Genomic DNA, 25,234 nt, shown 5'->3' with positions numbered 1-25,234 from the left:
GAGAAGGCGGAGCCTGGAGGGTCTTGCTGCAACCTCGCCAAGGGCCTGCTGCTCTGGTCCGCAGCCGCCCCGTGGTCCCCAGACACTTGCTCATGCCGAGGGGCCTCATCCACAATCATCTCCTGGACAAGGCCTGCCGTACCTGGTCCTGAACACTGGAGGGCGCTGGTACAGAGCTGGACAGACCTTCCAAGGCCTGCTCGAGGGCTCCGCCTGCTGGCCGGATTCCTCCCACGCCTGGGTCCACAAGCAGAAGCTGTACCTGCGGCCTGCCGGCGTGAAGGGTCCTTTGCAGGGCTCCGTCTGCGGCGCTGAGCCCGAGGGGAGAACATCTGTGGACTGAGGCGCTCCAGCGGCCGGACCAGCCGAGGCCGTGACAATGAAGGCTGAGGCGAAATAGGTGCCTCAGCCTCCCCTCTCAGCAGCTGCTGGACCTGCTCCTGAAGCCAGCCCGGTCCTCTACTCGCCGCCGCCGTCCTTAGCTCCGCAATCATGGCGTCCACCTCCATCTCGGTGCACGCGTCAGGTCAGTTTTGTCTGTACCCCAAAATGGCCACCACTCTCCTCCAGCCCTGGCTACTTAACCCCTCCAGTTCCACCCCCCAACTTAAACTAGCCAATCCCAATCCCCCCGGGGCTCGCTAAACCACCCCCCGTCATGGTAGCCTCCCCCCAGGCTACGCCCCCAGTCCGGCTATTTCTGCTGGTATTCCACAACTGCCCTCTGCTGCTCACAAAGCCTGGACAACATGTAGAACGTAGAGTTCTAGCGCGTGCTCACGTCGCACAACAGTCGGTGAACTGGAAGCCCCAAGCGCTGCTGCAGTGTTGACAGAGCGGCTGAAGCTGTGGACGACTTGCCAAAATGGGCACCACGCGGCGGACCTTTACTAGTAGCTCTGTCAAATTTGGGTATGTTTTAACCACTTAAGGACCACAGGTTTAAACCCCCCTAGTGACCAGGCCCTTTTTTACAAATCAGCACTTCACAACTTTAACGGTTTATTGCTCGGTCATGCAACTTGGCACCCAAATGAATTTTACCTTCTTTTCTTCTCACAAATACAGCTTTCTTTTGGTGGTATGTGATTGCTGCTGAGATTTTTCGTTTTTCTGATATTAATCAAAATAGACCGCAATTTTCTCAAAAAAAGTGTATTTTTAACTTTTTCTGGTAAAATTGTTGAAATATAATTACATTTCTATACAAGTTTGTGTCAGAATTTATTGTGCTACATGTCTTTGATAAAAAAAATAATCCAATAAGTGTATATTTATTGGTTTGTGCAAAAGTTATAGCGTTTACAAACTATGGTACAAAAATTTGAATTTCCGCATTTTGAAGCAGCTCTGACTTTCTGAGCACATGTCATGTTTCTTGAGGTGCTAGAATGCCAGGATAGTATAAATACCCCCCAAATGAGCCCCTTTTTAGAATTTCTGCTAAACACACTGCTTTCTGATGATGTACTGTAGATCTCACTGATATGTAATCTTTTTGGTACTGAACATAGCGATTTTCCAGCCCTGCACTATCTGTCCCTTCCTGCAGATCAGAGACAGGGGAAGAAAAAAGAGGGTTAGTCACTGGGCCTTCAAAAAGATGGTCCAGGGATAACTTTGCAGGGCGCCAAAGGTCGGGCAGAATAAGTGTAATTCGATTACACCTGAATATTGGAAAAAATATATAAGTCAATTGACAATAGTGAAATAGAGGAGGGCAGGCTGTCGATGGTCTCAACCCACCCTGATGACCTCAAGGTGGGTGATTAGAAGGAAAACAGTGCGGTTGCGTGGAGACGCTAAAAAGGACCACAGAGAGGCGCCAGAATCCCTAGTATCTAGGATTGTGATGGTATATGACCCAAAGGTAGAAGCTTATGTTGTTAGGTATACATAAGTGGGGTGGCAATACTATATATATATATATATATATATATATATATATAAAATACCATATATATATATATATGCTCCTGATGAAGGGGACCCACTAAGAGGCCCCGAAACGCATCGAGCTGCTCACTCCCCCCACCTTGGCTTTGGAATAAAGGATTAAAAGAAAGAACAAGGACTCCTGATTGATCATTGTTCATTTCTGAGACTCTACTGGCGATCCAGGCGCAGGAGGTGTGATGTGGGTGTCTGGAGCTTTATCCCACATTACCCTCCTGGGTGAAGTGAGTCACTAAAATTTTGATTTTATACCTTGATTTTATATTTGCCTACCATTGCTTTTATTATTTGTCTACCATATATTAATTAACCCTAAGAACAATAATATCTGGTGAGTGTGTAAGTATTGCCACCCCACTTATGTATACCTAACAACATAAGCTTCTACCTTTGGGTCATATACCATCACAATCCTAGATACTAGGGATTCTGGCGCCTCTCTGTGGTCCTTTTTAGCGTCTCCACGCAACCCCACTGTTTTCCTTCCTGCAGATGCCAGTCCCTAATACTGCTGAATTTAACCTTTGTTAAAAAAAAAAAAAAGGCTGCACTGCTGTCAAACACACACTTTAGTCCTGAAGAGGACTGTTTTGTCTTTCAAGAGCTTTTTGGGAGTTCAATCATTGTAATTTCAGCAAACCGCTATATGTCCCTGCCTACTGTCGGCTCTCCCTGACGATGAATGATCCGAGCGCGGGACGTCGGCTCCTATATAAACTAGCACCATGTGTTCCGGCCAGCCAACCAGTGTAAGGCTTATAGCTAAGATAGCTATGGCATTACACTGGACGGAATTAATTACCTGAATGCTGATCTGATGCTTCAGGAGGCGCCAAACGTGCGGGGCGGAAACTTGAGCAATGCGATGAGCACACGTGGTATTCGGCCAAGTACCGCCACGAGCCGAGCATAGCGATGCTCGTGCCAAAACGGTACTCGGGCGAGCATGCTCATTCATCACTAGTTTACACCTTTAGGTGTAAAAGTAGACCAAGGGGTTGCGACTTTTTTTGCGACTTTTCCAAATGTTGCACACAGTAAATGTACCATAATCCAGGTCTAATCTCACTTAAGGTTTGTAAACATAGACCACTGTGAAAAGTAGTGAGGATCAAAAAATATTGCAAATTTAACCAAATTCTGCAGAAAATTTGTTTAGACCACAAAACGGATGAATCTGATTTGATAAATGTCCCATGATATTTCTTTTTCATTTTCGCATAGCTATAAAGTGACTACCAATGAAGTATGCCAAGAACATTTAGTGTAAGCACTATTGAAGTGATACTCTAAATAGACAGGGTGCATTATGGTTCTGGATTTTGCCATTCAAGACAGAAAGTCCAGGAGTAGGGTTGAGCAAACACCTGGAAGTTAGGGTTCGCCGGATTTGGCCGAACTTTGCGGCAACTTTCGGATTTGGAACCCAAACTTGATCCGAACTTGACCCCAAACCCAAACCCCATTGAAGTCAATGGGGACCAGAACTTTGGGGCACTAAAATGGCTCTAACAAGTAATAGAAAGGGCTAAAGAGCTGCAAAATGAAGCAAAATAGGGGTAGGAGCAGGACAATTGCCCTGCCACCAAATGTGGATAGGGAAATGAATTAAAATAACATAGAATTAAAAAAAAAGTAAAAAATAATGATCTTGAACTAGGAGGCGGAGGTAAAAGTGGAACAGGAGGTTGAGGAGGCGGTGGACCTGGCGGTGTAGGTGGAAGCGCTGGTGGAGGAGGGGGTAGCCAACACTATTTTTGTAGTTTTTAAATTTATTTATTTTTTCTTCATTTTTTATAAATTTGGGAAGACCCCAAAACATTGGGAAATATAAAAAAGAAAACAAAGAGAAAGTGTGCTGGAGTATAACAATGGCTGGGTTCAGCCGGTGTACTTGTCTATTCTGCACAAGGTATGGACAAGTCCCGTGGGATCCATGCCTGGTTCATTTTAATGCACGTGAGCTTGTCCACATTGGCTGTGGACAGGCGGCTGCACTTGTCTGTGATCACCCCCCTTGCCGTGCTGAACATACATTCAGACAATACACTGGTTGCAGGGCAGGCCAGCACCTCCAAGGCGTAAAGGGCAAGCTCAGGCCATGTGCCCAATTTGAAGACCCACACGTACTGTTCCACCATGTTGCTGAAATGCTGCCTCCTGCTAAGACGTTCCATATCAGCTGGTGGTGCTGGTTGTTGTGGTGTGCTGACAAAGCTTTTCCACATTTCAACCATGCTAACCCTCCCTTCTGAGGTGCTGGCGGTGACCCAGCAGCATTGGCAACTTCTTCCTCCTCCTCTGCCTTCGCTTTGTGCTTGCACCGAGCACCCGGTGTCAGGTGAGAATGCCATCAGCAGCGTGTCTACCAGCGTGCGCTTGTACTCACGTATCTTACGATCGCGCTCCAGTGACGGAATTAAGGACAGCATGTTGTCCTTGTATCGGGGATCCAGCAGGGTGGCCACCCAGTAATCAGCACTGGTTAGAATGTGGGGAACCCGGCGGTCTCTGCTCAGGCACTGCAGGATGTAGTCGCTCATGTGTGCCAGGCTGCCCAGAGGCAACGACAAGCTGTTCTCTGTGGGAGGTGTATTGTCTGTGTCCTCTGTATCCCCCCAGCCACGCTCCAGTGATGCAGAGCACATGCGGCAGGCAAGGGATGTGCGTCAAACCAGCTAAGCCCAGAGTTGCTACGAGATTTCACCCGTTATCGCACACCACCAGGCCAGGCTTGAGGCTCAGCGGCAGCAACCACTCATCAGTCTGTTTTTCCATGCCCATCCACAGCTCCTGCACGGTGTGGGTTTTTCCCCCAAACAGATGAGATCCAAAACAGCCTGCTGTCATTTCCCCTTGGCTGTGCTGAAGTTCGTGGTGAAGGTGTTATGCTCACCAGATGAGGAGGAGGTAGAGGAGGAAGCAGAGTAGGAGGAGGAGGCAACAAGAGGCAAGGAGAAACATTCTGTAATCCTCGGTGGCGGAAGTACATGCGCCAAACTGCTATCCGCATCAGGCCCAGCTTCCACTGCATTTACCCAGTGTGGTGTTAGGGAGATATAACGTCCCTGCCTGTGCTTACTGGTCCACGTATCGGTAGTTATGTGGGCCTTGCCAAAGATGGCGTTGCGCAGTGCACACCTAATTTTGTCCGCCACTTGGTTGTGAAGGGTGGGGATGGCTCGTCTGGAAGAGTAGTGGTGGCTGGGAATCACGTACTGTGGGACAGTCACCGCCATAAGTTTTTTAAAAGTCTCCATCTCCACCAGACGGAATGACAGCATTTTAAAGGCCAGGAATTTTAAAATGCTGGCATTCAGGGCCAGGGATAGCGGGTGGGAAGGGGGGTTATTTCTCTCCAGTGTTTGAGAGATGGAGAGCTGAACGCTTCCAGGAGACATTGTGGAGATGCTTGGTGACGGACGTGGTGGCGTTGCTGCCACATCCTCTGTTTGCGTGGTGGCAGGTGCCACTGTCACTCCATAGAGGGAGGAAGAGGCCGAGACTAGCAGAAGAGGGACCAGGAGGAGCCTGAGATCTTTAGTGTTTTTTGAGGTGTTTACTCCACTGCAGTTCATGCTTTGCACTTAGATGCCTGGTCATGCAGGTTGTGCTCAGGTTGAGAACATTTATGCCTCGCTTCAGGCTCTGATTGCACAGCGTGCAAACCACTCGCGTTTTGTCTTCAGCACATTGTCTGAAGAACTGCCATGCCAGGGAACTCCTTGGAGCTGGCTTTGGTGTGCTCAGTCCCTGGGTGCTGTGGGTCGTAGCAGGCATACTGACTAAGGGACGGTCACTCTGCTTTTGCACACTGCTCCCTCTTTTGCTGTGCGGCTGGGGCTGTGTGGCCACCAACTCTTCCTCCAAACTGCACACATCACTCGTATGACCTTGATTCCATGTGGGGTCTAGGACCTCATCATCCTCCACATCATCTTCCACCCACTCTTCACCCCTGCCCTCTTTGCCGGTCTGCACACTGCAGAAAGCCACAGCAGTTGGCACCTGTGTTTTGTCATCATCAGAGATGTGCTGCGGTGATCCTCCCATGTCCACATTCTGAAACATACAGTGGTTGGGCATCAGTGCACTTAATCTCTTCCACTTCTGGAGCAGGGCTATGTGGACGGCCGTCAGAAACCCTGTCAGCAGAGTCATCAAAAAGCATAAGAGACTGCTGCATGACTTGGGGCTCAGACTGCTTGGCTGATTTGCAGGGGGGTGAGGTGAAAGACAGATGCACATGGGCTGCAGGTGCCAATTCTGATCTTTCAGCAGGGGACCGGGTGGGAGACAATGTGAAGGAATTAGAGGCACTGTCAGCCACGCAATCTACTACCGCCTCTACTTGTTCTGGCCTCACCATTCGTACATCGGTTTTTGGGCCTACAAAATAACGCTGAATGTTCTGTCGCCTACGTGCACCTGAGGAAGATGTTTCATTTGGGCGTGTAGCTGGCCGAGATCGACCACGTCTGCTCCCTGCAACAGGAGCTCCACCAACCCTAGCAGCACCACGACCAGGGCCACGTCCCTTATTTGATGCTCTCCTCATTCTTTGAGGTCACCCACTGAACTAACAGACAGATTAACTATATTATTTTCCCCGTCACATATGCAGTGCAGGTGTACTTCACGCAATAAATGGATATATGACGTGCACTGAACTAACAGACGGATTAACTATATCAATTTCCCTGTCACGTATGCAGTGCAGGTGTACTTCACACAATAAATGGGTATATGACGTGCACCTAACAGACGGATTAACTATTATATTTGTGTGTCAGGGGTACAAAGTACAATGTTGCATTGCACCCACAAAAAAAATCGCTGTCACCAACAGAATTAAAAGCCAAATGTATGATTATCTTTCTGTGTCAGGGGTGCAAAGATGGTGTATTCCACCCACAAAAAAATCACACTAACATTGTCCCTTACTTCAGCTGCTTGCTTTCTGTCCCTTCACTGATGGGCGGTGCTACACGTGATCCAGATTATATAGAGGCTGGGTCACATAATGCACCGGCCAATCACAGCCATGCCATTAGTAGGCATGACTGTAATGGCTTCTAAGGGCACACAGCTCAAAAGCTTGTTGATTGGCTGCCATGCAGCCGTTCAACAAGCTTTATTATATGCCAGAACACCGAACTCGAACCCAAACTTTTCCGGCAAAGTTCGGGTTCGGGTCCGGTTACCAAAAATCATAAAGTTTGGTGCGGACCCGAACTTTACAGTTCGGGTTCACTCAACACTAGCCAGGGGTTATGTTTTCAATAGACCAGTTTCCAACCACTTGTGTGCCTATGCATTATTAAATTCACCTCCCCCTTGTTAAGCCCAACTCATCACCATTTGTTAAGCCCAAACCATCACCATTTGTTAAGCCCAACTCTCAACCATTTGTTAAGCCCAACTCATCACCATTTGTTAAGCCCAACCCATTTCCATTTGTTAAGCCCACCTTTTATCAGACATGGAAGAGATCAGCTGGTAATTAACATATCGGCATATAATTTTTACAGTTTGTTTAAGGGATAATCAGAAGTCCTCTAAGTAGACAAACAGTGTGGACAAATTTATCTCCTGTCTACTGTTATCATTTATTTCTAGATGTAGTGTTCCTTTAAAAGGGTTGTTTTACCTCACCATCTCTAAAAACAAGCCCTATTCTCAAAACAGCTTCCTGTTGATCAGCTTCATGGTCAATATTGGTTCACTGCAAGCTATTCTGGACAAGCAAGCACCATTTTGCGCAATTTGCCCGAATCAAATTGCCAAGACTTTGTCTTTGCTGGGAAGTAGAATTTTTGAAAATTCGTAGAGAATTTGTTTAGAATCAATTTGCTTCTCTCAAATCATAGCACACAGCAACAACGTTGATAACCCACACAATTCCCCCCCCCCCCCACGGTCCTATCACAACTCAGTAGCAAGTAGATCTGAAGACCTTCCAAGTTTCAGCCATAGATTTTGATAACCCACACAATCCCCCCTCCCCCCACGGTCCTATCACAACTAAGTAGCAAGTAGACCTGAAGACCTTCCAAGTTTCAGCCATAGATTTTCACCTTTCTACTGTTGCCTATCCCTTATGTAATACCTGAGTATGGCAGAGAGGAAGCACTCCACCTTGGAAAATAATCTAATCAGAAACTTTAAAGTTTGAAATAAAACCCAAGAGAAACTGTCATGGAAAGATAATTTGCCAAAAGCTGTGAACACAAAATAAATACATTCTGCTGTTACCTTGTGGAGAAATCACATTCATCTACTGAACACTGAGTGCCCCATCAAGGTAAAACAGTAAACAATGCAGCACTTGTGGTTAAGATTAAGTCATAGATATGATGCAATTGTAATATTGAATATAATGTTTTTTAAAAACTGATATGAAATGACAGTCTTCATGTGATATCTTTCAGTAGCTTGCAAGATGAAAAACAACATGGGTTTACTTCAGGGAGATCATGTCAAACAAATCTTATAGATTTTTTTGACTGGGTGAATAAAATAATAGACGGTGGAGGTGCAGTAGACATCGCATATCTAGATTTTAGTAAGGCTTTTGACACTGTCCCACATAGAAGACTTATCAATAAACTGCAGTCATTGAGCATAGACTCCCATATTGTTGAGTGGATTAGGCAGTGGCTGAGTGACAGACAACAGAGGGTGGTAGTCAATGGAGAACATTCAAAACAAGGTCATGTTACCAGTGGGGTTCCACAGGGATCTGTACTGGGACCGATTTTGTTTAATATCTTCATAAGTGATATTGCAAAAGGCCTCGCTGGTAAGGTTTGTCTTTTTGCTGATGACACAAAGATATGTAACAGGGTTGATGTTCCTGGAGGGAAACGCCAAATGGAAAAGGATTTAGGAAAACTAGAAGAATGGTCCGAACTCTGGAAACTGAAATTTAATGTGGATAAGTGCAAGATAATGCACCTGGGGCGTAAAAACCCAAGGGCAGAATATAGAATATTTGACACAGTCCTGACCTCAGTATCTGAGGAAAGGGATTTAGGAGTAATTATTTCAGAAGACTTAAAGGTGGGAAGACAATGTAATAGAGCAGCACGAAATGCCAGCAGAATGCTTGGATGTATAGGGAGAGGTATAAGCAGTAGAAAGAGTGAAGTGCTTATGCCGCTGTACAGAACACTGGTGAGACCTCACTTGGATTATTGTGCGCAGTACTGGAGGCCATATCTCCAGAAGGATATAGATACTCTAGAGAGAGTTCAGAGAAGAGCTACTAAACTAGTACATGGATTGCAGGATAAAACTTACCAGGAAAGGTTAAAGGACCTTAATATGTATAGCTTGGAAGAAAGAAGAGACAGAGGGGATATGATAGAAACTTTTAAATACATAAAGGGAATCAACTCGGTAAAGGAAGAGAGCATATTTAAAAGAAGAAAAACTACCACAAGAGGACACAGTTTTAAATTAGAGGGGCAAAGGTTTAAAAGTAATATAAGGAAGTATTACTTTACTGAGAGAGTAGTGGATGCATGGAATAGCCTTCCTGCAGAAGTGGTAGCTGCAAATACAGTGAAGGGGTTTAAGCATGCATGGGATAGGCATAAGGCCATCCTTCATATAAGATAGGGCCGGGGGCTATCCATAGTATTCAGTATATTGGGCAGACTAGATGGGCCAAATGGTTCTTATCTGCCGACACATTCTATGTTTCTATGTTTCTATGTTTCTAGCTAGCTAAAGGAAAATAAAGTGATGACAAATAGAAAGCTTTTAAGACTACTGCTGTCTCTACATCATATATAGTACTAAGCTTTCTGGAGTGAAAGTAATATGCCTATATCGTTCTGTAAATGCTAAGGGTATTCTGCACATGAAAACTTCATCACACTTCTAAAAATAGTATTTCTGATGTATCGTATTTCTGCATCCCTGTGTTCTGACCCCAACATGATTTTTAAAGATCAAGTTTTTAAACTTTTTTGCCAATTACATTTCTATGGGAAATAGGAAAAAAAGGGATTGCGCTGCAGGAGAGTGTTCTTATTGTATTTAGGTCCAATGATATTGGTGTTCTATTGTCTATGGAAATCCTCAGTCAAACAGGTTCATCTATGCACATCAATCACAGCTACGGTGTGGAAATCTGAAATAAAATAGAAACCGCACTATGGTGTAGTAACTTCTCAAAGGAGGTGTCGCCTGTGAACAGGTTATACTCACAAAACTCATATGGTATTGCGCGTAACAAGCAGGCTCAACGATGTCATCCACCAGGGAACTTCACACACTGAAGTGAAAGTAAATCTGGAGTGGTCAGGAGGACGGATGCAGGTTAGTACCGTAGCTGGTAGATGTACAATCACCCTTAGCTGCCGCCTAAGAAACCGCATGGACGGAGGGCTTCACCACATATGCAGAATCCTGCAAATGTCCACGATCCCGAAGATGGAAAACCACTTGTCACAGGATAACACCAGACTCCCCACTCTTCGAAATCGCAAAGAAAGGAGGTCACACCGATGGTGAAGTACGTACCACAGTGTTGAATGGAAAATATTTAATATACTCACAAAAAACACAAGTATAGGAGCAAGTTAAAAAAAGTCCACAGTGCCCGACCCGGGTTTCGCCATAATGCTTCGTCTGGGGCGTATCTCAGAGGCTCAGGTTCTTTTGAGTCTGTCTCCGGGCACGGTTCCTTAGTATCAAGTTGCACAATAAAATTGTAGAATATAAAACAAGTCCTGTAATACCCCTGATCAACCTGAAAAGGGGGTTAAGGGTAAAAGGTGCAACTCAGGAACAGGCACAACTTGGCGTGGGATAGCAAAAGCAGGCAGGAGGTCCTGGAAACAAACGTAGTTTTGTTGACTTTATTACTTCAGTGGTCAACACCCACCACTGAGCCGTGGATAAACTGGCAGCAGCAACAAACGACCAGGAAACATAGGACTCCTGGAAGGGTTAATAACATATTTCGTTGGTGAAATAAATCAAAGGCCTAGCAGGCTGATTCACAGGGGTATATCATCATTACCCGGCTCTGCTGGCAAGTACGGCCTGTAGTAGTCCTCTACAGGAGGATGTGCCCACATAACAGTGTTAGGGGGCAGCTGCAACGTGAAGGGACCCCTAATAGGTATTGGCCCCATGGGCCTAGGGGTAAACCCTTGGGTGGACCGTACCGGTCCCGGCATGATAATTGTGGGATGAAGTGGAGTGGATACCGCCGCCGCAAGCGGTCCGGTGGGCTCTGTGCAGCAATTCACAGCAACAGGGGGTCTTCTTTGGGGCACTGGCGGAGCGGTGGCAGCAGAAAGTAGTCTACGGGTGGTGACAGGCACCCTTACCTCATCCTTCTTCGGCGGCGTCTGGATCCTGGCGGTCGCGATCTTGCGCAGCTCCCGCAACTTCTCCTCCAGCCGGACAATCTGCTCACCGATGCTCTCCGTGTCAGAGTCGCTGTCTTCTGCTGGCGCCGCCGGCGCAGGTACAGTCACCGATGGCGCGGACTCGGCCTCTGCAGGTTCTGGCGATGCATCGGGTCTCCGACCCCTCCGGATGTTCTCAAAGGTATTTCGAAGTCCTTTTAAATTTTCCATCTCTTGCATGGTCTTCTCCCGACGAGGCAGCTCGGGGGAAGGGTAAGGGCTCACCCATTTTTCCAACACGGTTGGCTGCCAGAAGACGTTAGGCCCAATGAAGGAGCTCCGCTCCTGGAAGGCGTGATGGGCCGGCTCTGGAGAGCGTTCAGGTTCCCGCTCGCAGCCAGAGTAGTCTTCTTCTTCTGCCTCCCAGTCCTCAGGTGCTCGCTTGGGACGGGTCACGGCAGTGGCATAAGGGCCTCTCAGGCTCTCGGCAGGGGTGAACTCCACTTCCTCTCCCTCGCGGAGGCTGTGCTGATAGGTAGGGAGGTAGTCTCTCTTGACAGACCTTCTATTAACATATAGGTCTCTGCCAGTCAGGTAATCTTGTATGAACCCGTAGCCACGGGTTTTGTCAAAGGACACCACCAACCCCTTTCTCCTTTCCAGGCGGGGTTGGGTGTTGGTGTGTCTTTCATGGATTGTCTTGGTCAACTCTTCATAATAGATCTTGGTCTTTGTATTCCACTTTATAGCGGCCTCCCGGATCTCTGCCATAAGTGACGACCACTTGAAAGAGGGCTGAAAGAAGTCTCTCCAAGAGCCATAGCAGGGCTCTGGTTCTTTCTCCCGTGGCGGGCAGGCGGGTTTCTCCGGTCCCGGAGAGTAGGCCGGTGGAGCCTCCTCTGGCTCTACACCAATATCACTCATTTTTGAAATCTCAGGTGCGGACGTTGCAGCAACGCTCTGTTCACTTTCCAACATGCTCGATCCTTCTCCGGAGAGCGATAGGGTCGCGTCAATTAAATCAGCCAGCTCCTCCCATTGCACTGGGAGGCCGCCCCCCAGGTATTCCAGTATATGGAAGGCGGTGTCCATGCTGGCAGACATGCAAATGTCCAGATAGGCACTGTGGACTTTTTTTTAACTTGCTCCTATACTTGTGTTTTTTGTGAGTATATTAAATATTTTCCATTCAACACTGTGGTACGTACTTCACCATCGGTGTTGTAGTGAACGGGGACTGTAATGCCCGACACTACAAAAGTGTCACTTGGTGTGCTGTCGTCCCCCCTTATTTATGGGGAAGTTGGTATATGTCATCTTTATAAATTGTCATGTAATGTAATGTTATGTATTTCCCTGTTACTATGACACTTGCATGTACAGGCCTGCTAGGGGTGTAATTCCAGCTTCTAGTCACTAGAGGGAGCTAGAGAGCCCTAGTTTATATAAGGCCCAGACAGGGAAAGGAAGGGCAGTTGAGTCTAGAGTTGTAGTTGGAGTCTGAAGTCTGTAGTCTAGTCTACCCAGAGATTAGACTATGTCTGAGACAAGTCCAGGCCTGAAGCCTGCAGTCCAGGAGAGGGTTTTGCAGTCCCTGTAACCGGGTTCCAGATTCAAGGAGAAGGTTCCCCTCCTGAATTCCCATATGCCGAAACAGGAATACCTCAGTTAAAGAGCCTAAGGAAGCTGAGAGGGAGACAGAGGCAAAGCGCAGAGAAGCAAGAGGTACTCAAGATAACAGAGGAGGTACTTTATAAAGAGAGAACCAAGGATATATGCCAGAGTTAAGGTATTGGGCCTTGGAGAAGATTTCCTATTTCCCAGGATCAGTCAGAAATAGAGTGCAAGCTCCTGTACTGCAAGTCCTGTGTTTCACACTCTGAAGTCACCTTGCTTAATCTGTATTGCCTGCATCGACCGTATTGAAAAATCAACTGTATGCAAAGGAACTGTGCTTCCATTAATGTCTCTATATGGAAACTACTAAAGTTGGAGTTTTGTTTTAACATGACGTGGTTCCTCAGTTATTCCTGCTATCAGCAAACGGCGTGCCACCGTTTAATTGGCACTGGCGTCACGAACATTTTCTACCATCACCTGCCCTTGCAGAGAGTCAGCCGTCTCAGGTTAGTGTCTATTGCACTACTACACCCAGAAACTCTATTAAACACAACTTGAGTACGCTGCACCTCGACCTCCTTTCTTTGCGATTTCGAAGAGTGGGGAGTCTGGTGTTATCCTGTGACAAGTGGTTTTCCATCTTCGGGATCGTGGACATTTGCAGGATTCTGCATATGTGGTGAAGCCCTCCGTCCATGCGGTTTCTTAGGCGGCAGCTAAGGGTGATTGTACATCTACCAGCTACGGTACTAACCTGCATCCGTCCTCCTGACCACTCCAGATTTACTTTCACTTCAGTGTGTGAAGTTCCCTGGTGGATGACATCGTTGAGCCTGCTTGTTACGCGCAATACCATATGAGTTTTGTGAGTATAACCTGTTCACAGGCGACACCTCCTTTGAGAAGTTACTACACCATAGTGCGGTTTCTATTTTATTTCAGATTTCCACACCGTAGCTGTGATTGATGTGCATAGATGAACCTGTTTGACTGATGATTTCCATAGACAATAGAACACCAATATCATTGGACCTAAATACAATAAGAACACTCTCCTGCAGCGCAATCCCTTTTTTTCCTATTTTACTGTGCGGACTATTTCTACTCACTTTGTCCTGGGATTTGCAGCGCTAGAGGGAATAATATCTCAACAGGGATTGTAATTTATAATTTCGAATTACATTTCTATGTCAACTCTTTGCTCTACATTACATACATTTGCCTGTTTCTCTGAAATAAGGTTTGGCAATACTAACTAGAGATGAAGCTTTGAAAAATTCGATTTTGCAGCTTCGCCGAAGTTCGACTAGAATCGCAATTCGTTCCAAATGAATTTGTCACGAATTGTGATAAATCAGGTATACCCTGGCCAATCTGCCTGATCTCAGTGTGAAGGCTTAGAACTTAAACTGCAAGGAGACTGCAAGGAGATTGCAGGGAGAACGTAAAAGACTGCTAAACTACAGTAGTGGCCCCATGACAGAGTAGGGAGTTTGGCAGCAGCAGGGGCAGTAACAGTGACAATACTGTTCCTGTGACAGAGTGCGGAGGTTGGCAGCAGTAACAGTAGAAGTTACAGTAGTGGCCACATGACAAAGTAGTGAGGGTGGAAGCAGCAGCAGTGGCAGTGACAGTAGTTGCCCCATGAAACAGTGGAGAGGGTGACAGCAGCAGCAGTGGCAGCAACAGAAACAAAAGTGGCCCGATAGCAGAGTGGGGAGGGGAGGAAGCAGCAGTGGCACCAACAGTGACAATAGTGGCCCCATAACAGTAAGGAAGGTGAAAGAAGTGGCAGTAGCAGTGACAGTAGTGGCCCCATGACATAGTAGGAAGGGTGTCCGAAGCAGTGGCAGTAACAGTGACAATAGTGGTCCCCATGACAGAGTGGTGACAGTGGCAGCAACAGTGACAGTAGTGCCGCCATGACAGACTGGGGGGGAGTGGCATCAGCAATGGCAGTAGCAGTGACAGTAGTGGCCCCATGACAGACTAGTGAGAGAAGGCAGCGGCAGTGTCATACAGAATAAGATGGTAGCAGATAACAGTAGTAGCAGAACCCAACAGCAGTGTGATAGCATTCCTCATGCACCTCCTGCTCCTCATCGCTTGGGCAGATAAAACACCTATTTGTGTATAAAATTTGTGGGCGTTTATGTCCTTCTCCTCCACCTCTACCAGTTTATCCTCCTCAGGGATCAGGTGGCCGTGTAATGCCACGTCTTGTGTCCCCTTGCCAAACAGACTTCTCAGCATCCCCTCCAGGATGTGAAGTAGTGGAAGGATGTCATTTATCCCTGAGTTCTGCTAACTTACAACGTGGCCTCCTCAAATGGCCTCAGCTGCAACTGACTAACGTGTAAGTTACGCCAGGGAGTAGACCAGTTCGTCTGCAGCATTACAAAATTGTTGACTGCCTTTCTCTGCTCATACAAGGGTATCTAACATATGGAACATGGAGTTCCAATGGGTGGAAACGTCACATATCAGGCGATGTTGGGCAAGAGCCTTTTGCCTTTGCAGCTCAAGGAGAAAGTGTTTTGCACAGTAAGAGTGGCTGGAATGCATGCACAGTTTCCTGGACATTTTTAACAGCTCTTGCAGTTCAGTGGAAGACTTGAGGAACCAGGTGACAATGAGATTGAAGATATGCACCATGCAGGGAGCATGGGTCAGCCCTCCCTGATGCAATGCAGACATAATCTTTCCTATCTCCAGTTGGCGAGGAGACAGCCAGTGTTTGATCTCTTTATTGATGATGCCAAGAAGTTCCTCCCCAGTATGGCTCTGTTCGCCAAGGCTGAATAGTAGCAGAACCGCGTTACAATGCCTAGCTTTTCAAACGTGATATGTTGGAGGGCCACTGTGTACTATGCCTAGAGGGGAGGGTGAGGATAAGGTGGAGGATGAGGAGGCAGGGGTGGACACTGGCACAGAAATACCACCATTATACTGCGGAGGAGACATTGCCATAACCTAGCCAAGTTGCTGGTGTGCCTGGGCCGAATCACATTTAACCAGGGGCTGTGAATGACATAGGGTACTTTCACACTTGTGTTGTTGGATTCCGGCAGGCAGTTCCGTCGCCGGAACTGCCTGCCGGATCCGGAAATCCGTATGCAAACGAATGCATTTGTTTCCAGATCCGGCTGCGGATCCGTCTGACAAATGCATTGAAACACTGGATCTGTCTCTCTGGTGTCACCTGGAAAAACTGATCCGGTATTTATTTTTTTAACATTTTTACAGGTCTGCGCATGTGCAGACCGAGAAACCATTACCGGCTTTCCGGAAGACTTGGTCCGGGTTCCGGCATTAATACATTTCAATGGAAATTAATGCAGATTCCGGCATTCCGGCAAGTGTTCTGAAATTTTGGCCGGAGAAAATACTGCAGCATGCTGCCGTATTTTCACCAGCCAAATACCATAAGAGGGACTGAACTGAAGACATCCTGATGCATACTGAACAGAATGCTTTCCATTCTGAATGCATTAGGATGCAACTGATTAGTTTTTTTTCCAGTATTGAGCCCCCTGTGATGGAACTCAATACCGGAAAACTTTAAACCAAGTGTGAAAGTACCCATACATTGTCCTTGACCATAGTTACAACTCCATATGTTAGTGCTGAAGTGAACTCTACCACTCACCGAGACGCTCAAGGATTGGCACAACTACTGATCAACATACGTGTGCAGAGCTGTTACAGCTTGTTTAGAAACTTTTCTCTGAAATGTGCTGAGTCAACTAGGGAGGGACTGTAGTACCAACAACGTGGCCCAGTGCACTTTTAGCTTCTGCTCTGTTGGATGAGTACACGCATACTGTTGTCCTTTTGCAAACACCTCGGTGATCGATTGCTTTCGAAACAAGAGATGAGGAGGAGCATCAGGAGCAATAGACGACATTGAAGTCGATGGGAAGGAACGACAACTTTCTTCTGCTGATGTTGACGAACCACGATTACTTGACAGGGACTGTGGGAAATGCAGCGGTTGCATCAGGCTGTAACACTAAATGAGTGGCACGTTTTTCCCACGCCATTTTATGGTGACGTTCTATATGTTCACGCAGGGCTGTTGTGCTAACATTAGCACCCTGGTCGCACCTCACCCTCTGCTCGCACATCCTGCATACCGCTACGCTAACGTCACTCAATGACTTTGTCAAAAATCCCCACACTGCCAAGTATTGCGTTTTCCCTTCACCACTGCGTGATGCCTGTCTACTACTGCTTTTATGAACCCATGCCTCAAAGGTAGTCTCCTCTCACATTTGGCTCCAGATTTCCCACTTCTTTCCACCCTGCTGTCTCACAGGCATGCTGCCACCCTCGCCCCCTGATGATGATTATGCCCCCTCTTCAGCCACCTCCCACATGCGATCGGCTACATCATCGTCTAAAAATGTTTAGTCATCACTTGTGTTACCCTCACCTGTTTCTTGTGCACATCCCTGTATGATTATGGTGATACCACATATGTATAGTTTTTTTCTTGTATTTTAATACTGGAAAAAAATGTAAAACTTCTGTAAAAATTATTTTTTTCTTTCCATTGCCATTTTCTGACCCACATAACCTTTTTATAGTTATGTTTATGGAGATGTTTGCTAATTTTTTGCAGGACAATCTATTTTTTTTTAATACAACTTTGGGGTGTGTATGATTTTTGATCACTTTTTAATCAATTGTTTAGAGGTAAAGTGATGAAAAAGGGAGGTGATTTAGATTTTTATATATATATTTTTTAAAATATTTTTTTACTTTTCTTTTTTTTTACTTTTCTTCAGTCCCCAAGTGGACCACATCATGCAATCATACAGAAATAGCTATATTACAATTCAGTGCTGCCACCTGCTGGCCTGAATTGCAATATACAAGTAATGAACCTGGAAGCCTAGAATAGACTCTTGACATTACTTTCACAGAATGCCTTCCCCAATCTCTGCCTGGAGGAGGCGTTCCTACCTTTGAAGCACGCGCTTCCAGATTTCCAGCTTCTCAGATGCCGTGGTCCCATTTGACCACTGCATCTGAGAGGTTAAATGTCTGTGATTGGCATTACTGCCAATCGCGGACATTAGCCATGGGTGTCTGCTGTATGAAACAGCAGGCACCTGGTAGCTACAGTAGGGAGTTCGCGGTTAATAGATTGGGCACTTTGGGATGCACCAATACCTGTTATGTTTATTTTTTTATTATTTTTTTATTGTTATATGTAATATTGGGAAAGGGGGTGATTTGATGTTTTAATATTTTATTTTCATCTTTTGATTGCTTGTCCATTATACCACAATAGAATACTATTGCAGTCTATGGGATTCTAAGACACGGCCTACTGAACACATGCCTCACACATGACTTTACTGGCAGTCAACTATGACAGGCCTGGGAACCTTCAGAATGCCCCAGGCCATCATAGTAACCACTTGGAGCCCCACGGTTTCTCCATGGGAGCTCCGATCGGAAGGCAGAGGGAACCCCACAGATGCAGCTGTCGCATCTAAGTGGTTTAAATGACTAGGTTCGGCATCATTGCCAATCTCAGCGTACTACGCCATGTATAGAGCAATGTAATATAGCAGGCTAGTTTTTAAATCTGTAACAAAACAGATGGGCGCACCATAGGGTAATTCTGTGAGTGTATAGTAATATACGGAGAAAGATGGTAAGGCTCACCTTGTGTGGTTGTGCAAATGTAGGCACAACACTATTGTAGGTATTTTCAAACAAGCCTGGACGTCTGGATATGGCGGTCTGCAGCCACGGGACCACAAGAGATCTTCAAAAGGAGAAGCCTGGAGCCCCCAAGAAGATGATGATGCAAAAGAACAAACCACGTCCCACGGCGCAAATTACCGTCAGCCAGTCATCAGGATCAAGAAGGAATCTTTTATTGCAGCGATACAACGCGTTTCGGGGAATCACTCCCCTTCATCAGGTACAAAAAAAGCTGCACCACCTTTTTTTGTACCTGATGAAGGGGAGTGATTCCCCGAAACGCGTTGTATCGCTGCAATAAAAGATTCCTTCTTGATCCTGGTGACTGGCTGACGGTAATTTGCGCCGTGGGACGTGGTTTGTTCTCATGTATAGAGCAAGATTAGCTTGTGAGCTCGCTCCAAATAACCCCTTAAGCATAATTATGTACATGCATGGCATTATGTGTTAAACTGTTAACATCCTTGACTCAGCCTCTTTTGGTTACTAGGAGATGGACCTGGGTCTGATCCTAGTCAGTATAGAGTATAAGGCTGAGAAAAAGAGAGGACCTAGAAGGGGCCAAAGTCTGGACTATTATCTCTAAGGCTAGTTTCATACTAGCGCTTGTATATCCAGCAGGCTGTTCCATATCTCTCTGCATTCTGGCATCACCGGAAGCTGCAGCATTGCCGTCTAGCCCCATTAACTATAATGGGGACTAGCAGAGATCCAACCCTGTAGCTTCCAGCAATGCCAGAATGTAGAGAAATCTGGCAGGCAGTTGCCAGAACAACCTGACGGATATACAAGCCCTAGTGTGAAACTAGCCTAAGACAGCTACAACTCAGAAAGCAGCTCTATTCAAAGTGCTCCAGACAGAGATAAAAAGAGAAGGAAGACTAGAAGGTCCCGAGCATGCAAGTCCATGCACTTGAGTCAGTCAGCAAGGCAAGGTACTGTGCACGTTTAAGGGTACTTTCACACTAGCGTTATTCTTTTCCGGCATTGAATTCTGTCCTAGAGGCTCAATACCGTTAAAGAACTGATCAGTTTTATCCTAATTCTGAATGGGGGGCAATCTGTTCAGGATGCATCAGGATGTCTTCAGTTCACTCTTTTTGTCTTTTCAGGACGGAGATAATACCGCAGCATGCTGCAGTTTTATCTCCGTCCAAAATTCCGGAACACTTGCTGGAATGCCGGATCATACATTAATGCCGGATCCAGCACAGCGTGTAACGGCAAAACGGATCAGGCAATGCAGTCTGCGCATGCTCAGACCGCAAAGAAAATGTGAAAAAAATAAATGCCGGATCCGTTTTTCAGGATGACACCGGAGAGACGGATTCGGCATTTTAATGCATTTGTCATACGGATCAGGATCCTGATCAGTCTGACAAATGCCATCAGTTTGCAAGCGTTTTGACGAATCCAGCAGGCAGTTCCGGGGACGGAATCCTCTGCCGCAAGTGTGAAAGTACCATAAGGCTAATAGAAACGTTTCCGCTGTGAGAAGGAATATTACCAACACAACCTTCCATATTTTGAGACAGTTTGGCTAGAAATATCTTAATTCTGTACCCTTCAGTCCAGGAATTACAGAACATCTACCAAGAACCTAATTCACGTTCTGCAGAGAGAGAGAGACTTTAGAAACAGAGAAAGAGTACCACAACCCCCATCATTGCTGCTAACCATACATTGCTATTGAGGAAGAATTGCACTGTGAATTGCTTGGAACTGTGCCTTAATATTGTTGGGTGTATAACTACTCCTATTCTGCACTTTATTAAAGAGATACTGAATTATTTACTACAACAGGCCTGGCCACTGATTCTATTACAGTACACATCCATTGTTCCAGCAACATCAATCCTGCCTTGCAACCTGCCAAGACTCTTAACACCAAGGACACCCCAACTACCACCAGGCTGGAGCCCCAACACCAGGGTGTGCCCCGAAGGAAGAAAGGGTACACCCTCCTGTCACTGCATGGCCCTAGGAGGGTATCAGTGTGAGGATTTCCACTGTGATCCATGTGTACACTCAATCTTGCCAGAGCCACTACCTCTCCCATCCTCCACTCATTCCTCCAGGGCTGTCACTGCCCACTAAATAGGAGATAAATCAGTGCGGGCCTATACTCAGTTACCCTGTTCTTCCATGCTGTTCAACAGTTGTAAAGAGTAGTGATGAGCGGCAGGGGCACTATTCGAATTCGCAATATTTCGCAAATATTTTGTAATATTCGCATAGAGCATGCGCAATAGAGGCGTGGGTCACTTTTGCTACATTTTCCAAGCTGCTAGAAGTTTCCTGAGACTGGAGAAAATGGTTGACATGGCAGAACATTAAAAATGGCTTTATATGCAGATAGAGCACTCCAATATATTTGTGATTGCGCTAATCAGCAATTAATGATGCACATATTTTGGCTCAATACGTGCAACCTCACATTTTAGCAGGTCTGACTACATATTACTGATTGGTGCACTATGTATTGTTGTGACATCAGTAAGACCGCAAAGTGCACCTGTCTTTGCTAGTTTGTTATATTGCTATATTGATTACTACATCCACATAATTGCTATCTTGTGTAGGATGTCTATTGTGGTACTTGTGGTTCGCTGCGGGCATCTTCCATTGTATGCATTTTTGCTGGGGATCGTCATTAGCAACGGGCCACAAGTGCAGGATTTGCTCCCCTATATATATGCACAACCGCATGTGGGTTTGAGCATTTCCTGCTTGGTTAATGCCACTCCATTCTTTTCAATTTATATTTATAGAGATGCCTGGAGGTGTATAAACTCCAATTTAAATGTGCCTGCTTTACATCTACAGGCTACATTTAGGTGCACCTGTGAGGCCTGGGCCTTGTCAGCCAGTCTTGAGTGGGACTCGCAGACTCCTTCCTCCTCCCATTGTTAGCATGGTCACATGCTGGAGGTCACTGGTGAGTTGTTTGTGAGTCGGCCTCATGCTCCTGTAATTTGCCCACTGGCTCCTGGTATTGCCCATATGGCACAGGTAGGTGACTGTTAGGTCCCGAGCTACTTGAGAAACCTTGGCTCGGTGCTCGGGCTCAGACATGTCCTACACCGTAGGATATGTTGGCTAATCTCTCAATTTTAACATCAATTTGAGGGTTTAGTAAGACTGCAGAGTGCACCTGTCTTTGCTATTTTGTTATATTGTTGTGACATCACAGCACTATGCCCTATCACACTACCTAACACCCTGCACTGGAACCTATCAGCTACACTATATCAGGATGTAACCTACACTGACTATCTCCCACTAACTATCTGTATTATATATATAAGCTATCTAACTAACTATCTAATGTAGTGTAGAAAGCACAGAGCACAGTAATGACACTGCTGTCTCTCTCAGAACTATAAAAAAAAAACTGTAGAAAATGGCTGCTGGGGAGGTTCTTATATAGTAAGGGGTAGGCAACTTTCCTATTGGTTGCTAGGGATGTTGCTAAGCTCATACAAAGACATTGCAGCCTTCTCATTGGCCCACAAGCAAGAAACAGAGAAGGACCATGGGTTCAGATGAAAATAAAATCTAGAATATTAGAAAATACGAATATATATCACTATATTCTAAATATTCGCGAATTCTCGAAGTGGCGATATTAGCGATTAATATTCGCTATTCGAATATTCGCGCCCAGCACTAGTAAAGAGGAGTTTAAATGGACTGGCAATTCAGCAACATCACCAACATCATTTTTATACAGCACAATACTGCGTTTTTAGGAATCTAATATTGTTCATAGAACACAATAAATCAAAATACTAACAAATTGTCTGGAAAAAGAAAAGTACATGCATCAAATTATTGTAAATTTTTTCAATTTTTATTTAAAGTACCATAAGCCAGCTGTGCGTGGAGTATAGAAGGGCCTAGGGTTCCTAGGGAATTGAAAAAATGTATAATGCCATATGTACTAATGTAATAAATTAATCATGTGCACCATTTTCGCCACCTTGAAAAATCACTCACCCTGAAACAGTGTTGATTAAACTCTCCCATTGTGTCGCAATTTTCATTTTTTCATCTAAAATCCAGTTCAATAATTTTGAATTGAAATATGACTTTTCCTATGAAGTAACAGGACACGGGCTTGTCTTTGAAATTAATAACTAAGCATGTCTACTACTCTGCAAGCTGCAATTTAACAACAAGGCACCATGGTATTTCCAGAGGAAAACTAGAAGAACAGCTAGAGTCTAATAACTGTAACAAAACACAATTACTGTCAAATGAACCACCTACTCTTATTTACAATTGCTCCTTAGCAAAAGACACCAAACTGAGATATTCCATTTACAGATGTGAGGAGAAATAACACTAAATGTGAGATCACTGAATACATGTGACATTACTATTATTCACAATAATAATAATGTCATGTACTTTACGCTACAAAGTAGTTACAGTTACTACAAGCAGTGAATAATATGTGCTTATCCTGTTGCTTAATTCTGTTATTTTCTATTGGGGCTAACATTTTGAAGTAAAAACCACGTTGAGTATTCCGCTATGACATATTTTTGTTTAATTTATATCTAAATTTTACAGCATAAAATTATCAAATTCAAATTTTTACAAATGTTTATGTGTCCAATATAGTGAAAAAGTATCTTACTTTCCTCGTGTTGTTTCAAAGTTTGGCTTCTGACTGTTCTTATTGATGTAATTCAGTCTGGAAGAAGGATCTGGTCTTTTTTGGATCTCCTCGACTTGTATAGTAGCCTTTCCTGCTGTCCCAATCTGCTCATCACTGGATTTCTTAGTTTCTACTTTTGCAGTTGCAGAAACTTTTATTGGCATCCTTATAGTCTTTTCAAATATTTTGTATTCTTTTCTTTTGATATTGGGTAACAAAGAGGGAGTTGTAGTTTTATACTGTGCAGTGGTGAATTCATCTTCAAGCAAAGGAGTAGGCTCAGTTACACTCCTTTGGGTGGTATCCCTGGGCATTTTACTATCAATTTCAGAGAGAAGCTTCTTGACATTGGTATCCACTGGTTCTGTCCCTGGGTGGTCAGTAACATCTAATGAATCTCCTCTTGTACTTCCACCATCAATGTGCAGAAGAAGACCAATGGTCAGTAACAAAATTGACATCATCTTCAAGTTAATATGAATATCTTAAGCTAGTTCAGTTGTATTATGCCTCTGTATTCATGACATCTGTTTTTGCTCTGACCAAACTCTAGGTTTTGCATAAAAAGGAAACAGGTTGTAACTTGTCAGTCATGAGCTGAGGAAACATGGCTTCCTGTTACTGTAAAACTCTATGTACTGCTTACCCATCCGTATGGAGCGCCAGATAAAGGCTTAGGGTGGGAAATATTACAATGACAAGAGAAAGTGGAACATGATTGGATCATACTTGACAATTTGTCAAAGTAATAACATGTTAACACAATTGTTAGGAAACAAAGCATAATTTCCACCCTTGAATGCCTTTCTGGAAGTTTTTATAATTGAAATAGGTTCAACTGTCTGTGCTGGTAAATTTCTTAATATATCTTTATAGTGGAGCTTTGTTTTTCTGAAACAGCAACTTCCACTAAAGGGCCCATGAGATCTTATTGCATACTGTTATGAGTAGAACTAAATAATACAGTATGCAGTAAGATCCTGTGCTCCCTCTAGTGGCAGCTACAGGCAGCCAGAAAGTTATTGTTTTTTTTAGAAACATGGCTATGCAGTTAAATGGGTTGTCTTACTTATTTCAAAAGCCCCACAAAGCTTCTATATGTTTTTAAATAACATAGATCCTGTACTCACCCCTTACCTCCCTCCTACTTCAGTCCTCTCTTCCACTCTGTGGAAACACAGGCTAGAGGTGAGGACCAGGTGGACAGCGTTGGAGAAAATTTAGAATTAAGTGGTGAGTATGCAATATTTTATCATTTTCACACTTTAGTGGTTTTGGGGAGCTTTTTAAATAATAACCTCTTTAAGACCTCTGTATCAAAGAGAAAGCTCTGGCCGCTTCATAGATACATTAAGAAATTAATCAACATACAACTTTGGACCTAAAATGACATACAAAATAAAAGGTGGCGTTTCAGTAAGGCCACAATTACACATTTAATTGGCCGCATGTGAATAAAACTCTGTGTACCCATGACAACCCATGGGCACACAATTTCGAAGGTAAGACTTCGGCTTTACCTGCAAAATCATTTAGTCATTGGCAGCTGCGAGTGAGTGGAATTTTGTCCCCATGCAGGTGCCAAAGCTCTAGGGAGTGCCCGAGTGGAGACCGACACTGCTCTGCTACCACCCTCAGAGCCACCACTACCACTCGCATCCTCCATGCAGTCCCCTGCGGCTCACTGCAGAATGACAGCCAATATATCAAATACAGCACAGTGGCTCAGTGGTTACTACTATTACTTTGCAGCTCTGAGGTCCTAGATTTGAATCCAACAAAGGGCAACATCTGCAAGTAATTTCTATGATCTCCCTGTGTTTGCATGATTTTTAATTGGGTACTCCCCATTCCAAAAACATACCGATAGCTTAATTAGTTTCCTGTGAAATTAATCCTTGTG

General features: G+C 45.0%; 1 protein-coding gene across 1 annotated transcript in view; it reads right to left on the bottom strand.

Moving 5' to 3' along the window:
* The window catches only part of MMRN1 (multimerin 1), a 189,878-nt gene extending 165,922 nt beyond the window's left edge, over nt 1–23,956 (bottom strand). Inside the window, exon 1 of the mRNA XM_040418156.1 lies at nt 23,311–23,956. Coding sequence (XP_040274090.1) covers nt 23,311–23,795 — 485 coding nt within the window. The 5' untranslated portion in view covers nt 23,796–23,956. The remainder of the gene's footprint in view (nt 1–23,310) is intronic.
* Nucleotides 23,957–25,234: the final 1,278 nt, after the last annotated feature.

The sequence above is a fragment of the Bufo bufo genome, chromosome 2 (assembly GCF_905171765.1).
Source record: "Bufo bufo chromosome 2, aBufBuf1.1, whole genome shotgun sequence".
In the NCBI taxonomy this organism is placed as follows: Eukaryota; Metazoa; Chordata; class Amphibia; order Anura; family Bufonidae; genus Bufo; species Bufo bufo.
This window is presented reverse-complemented; position numbering and strand designations above follow the sequence as displayed.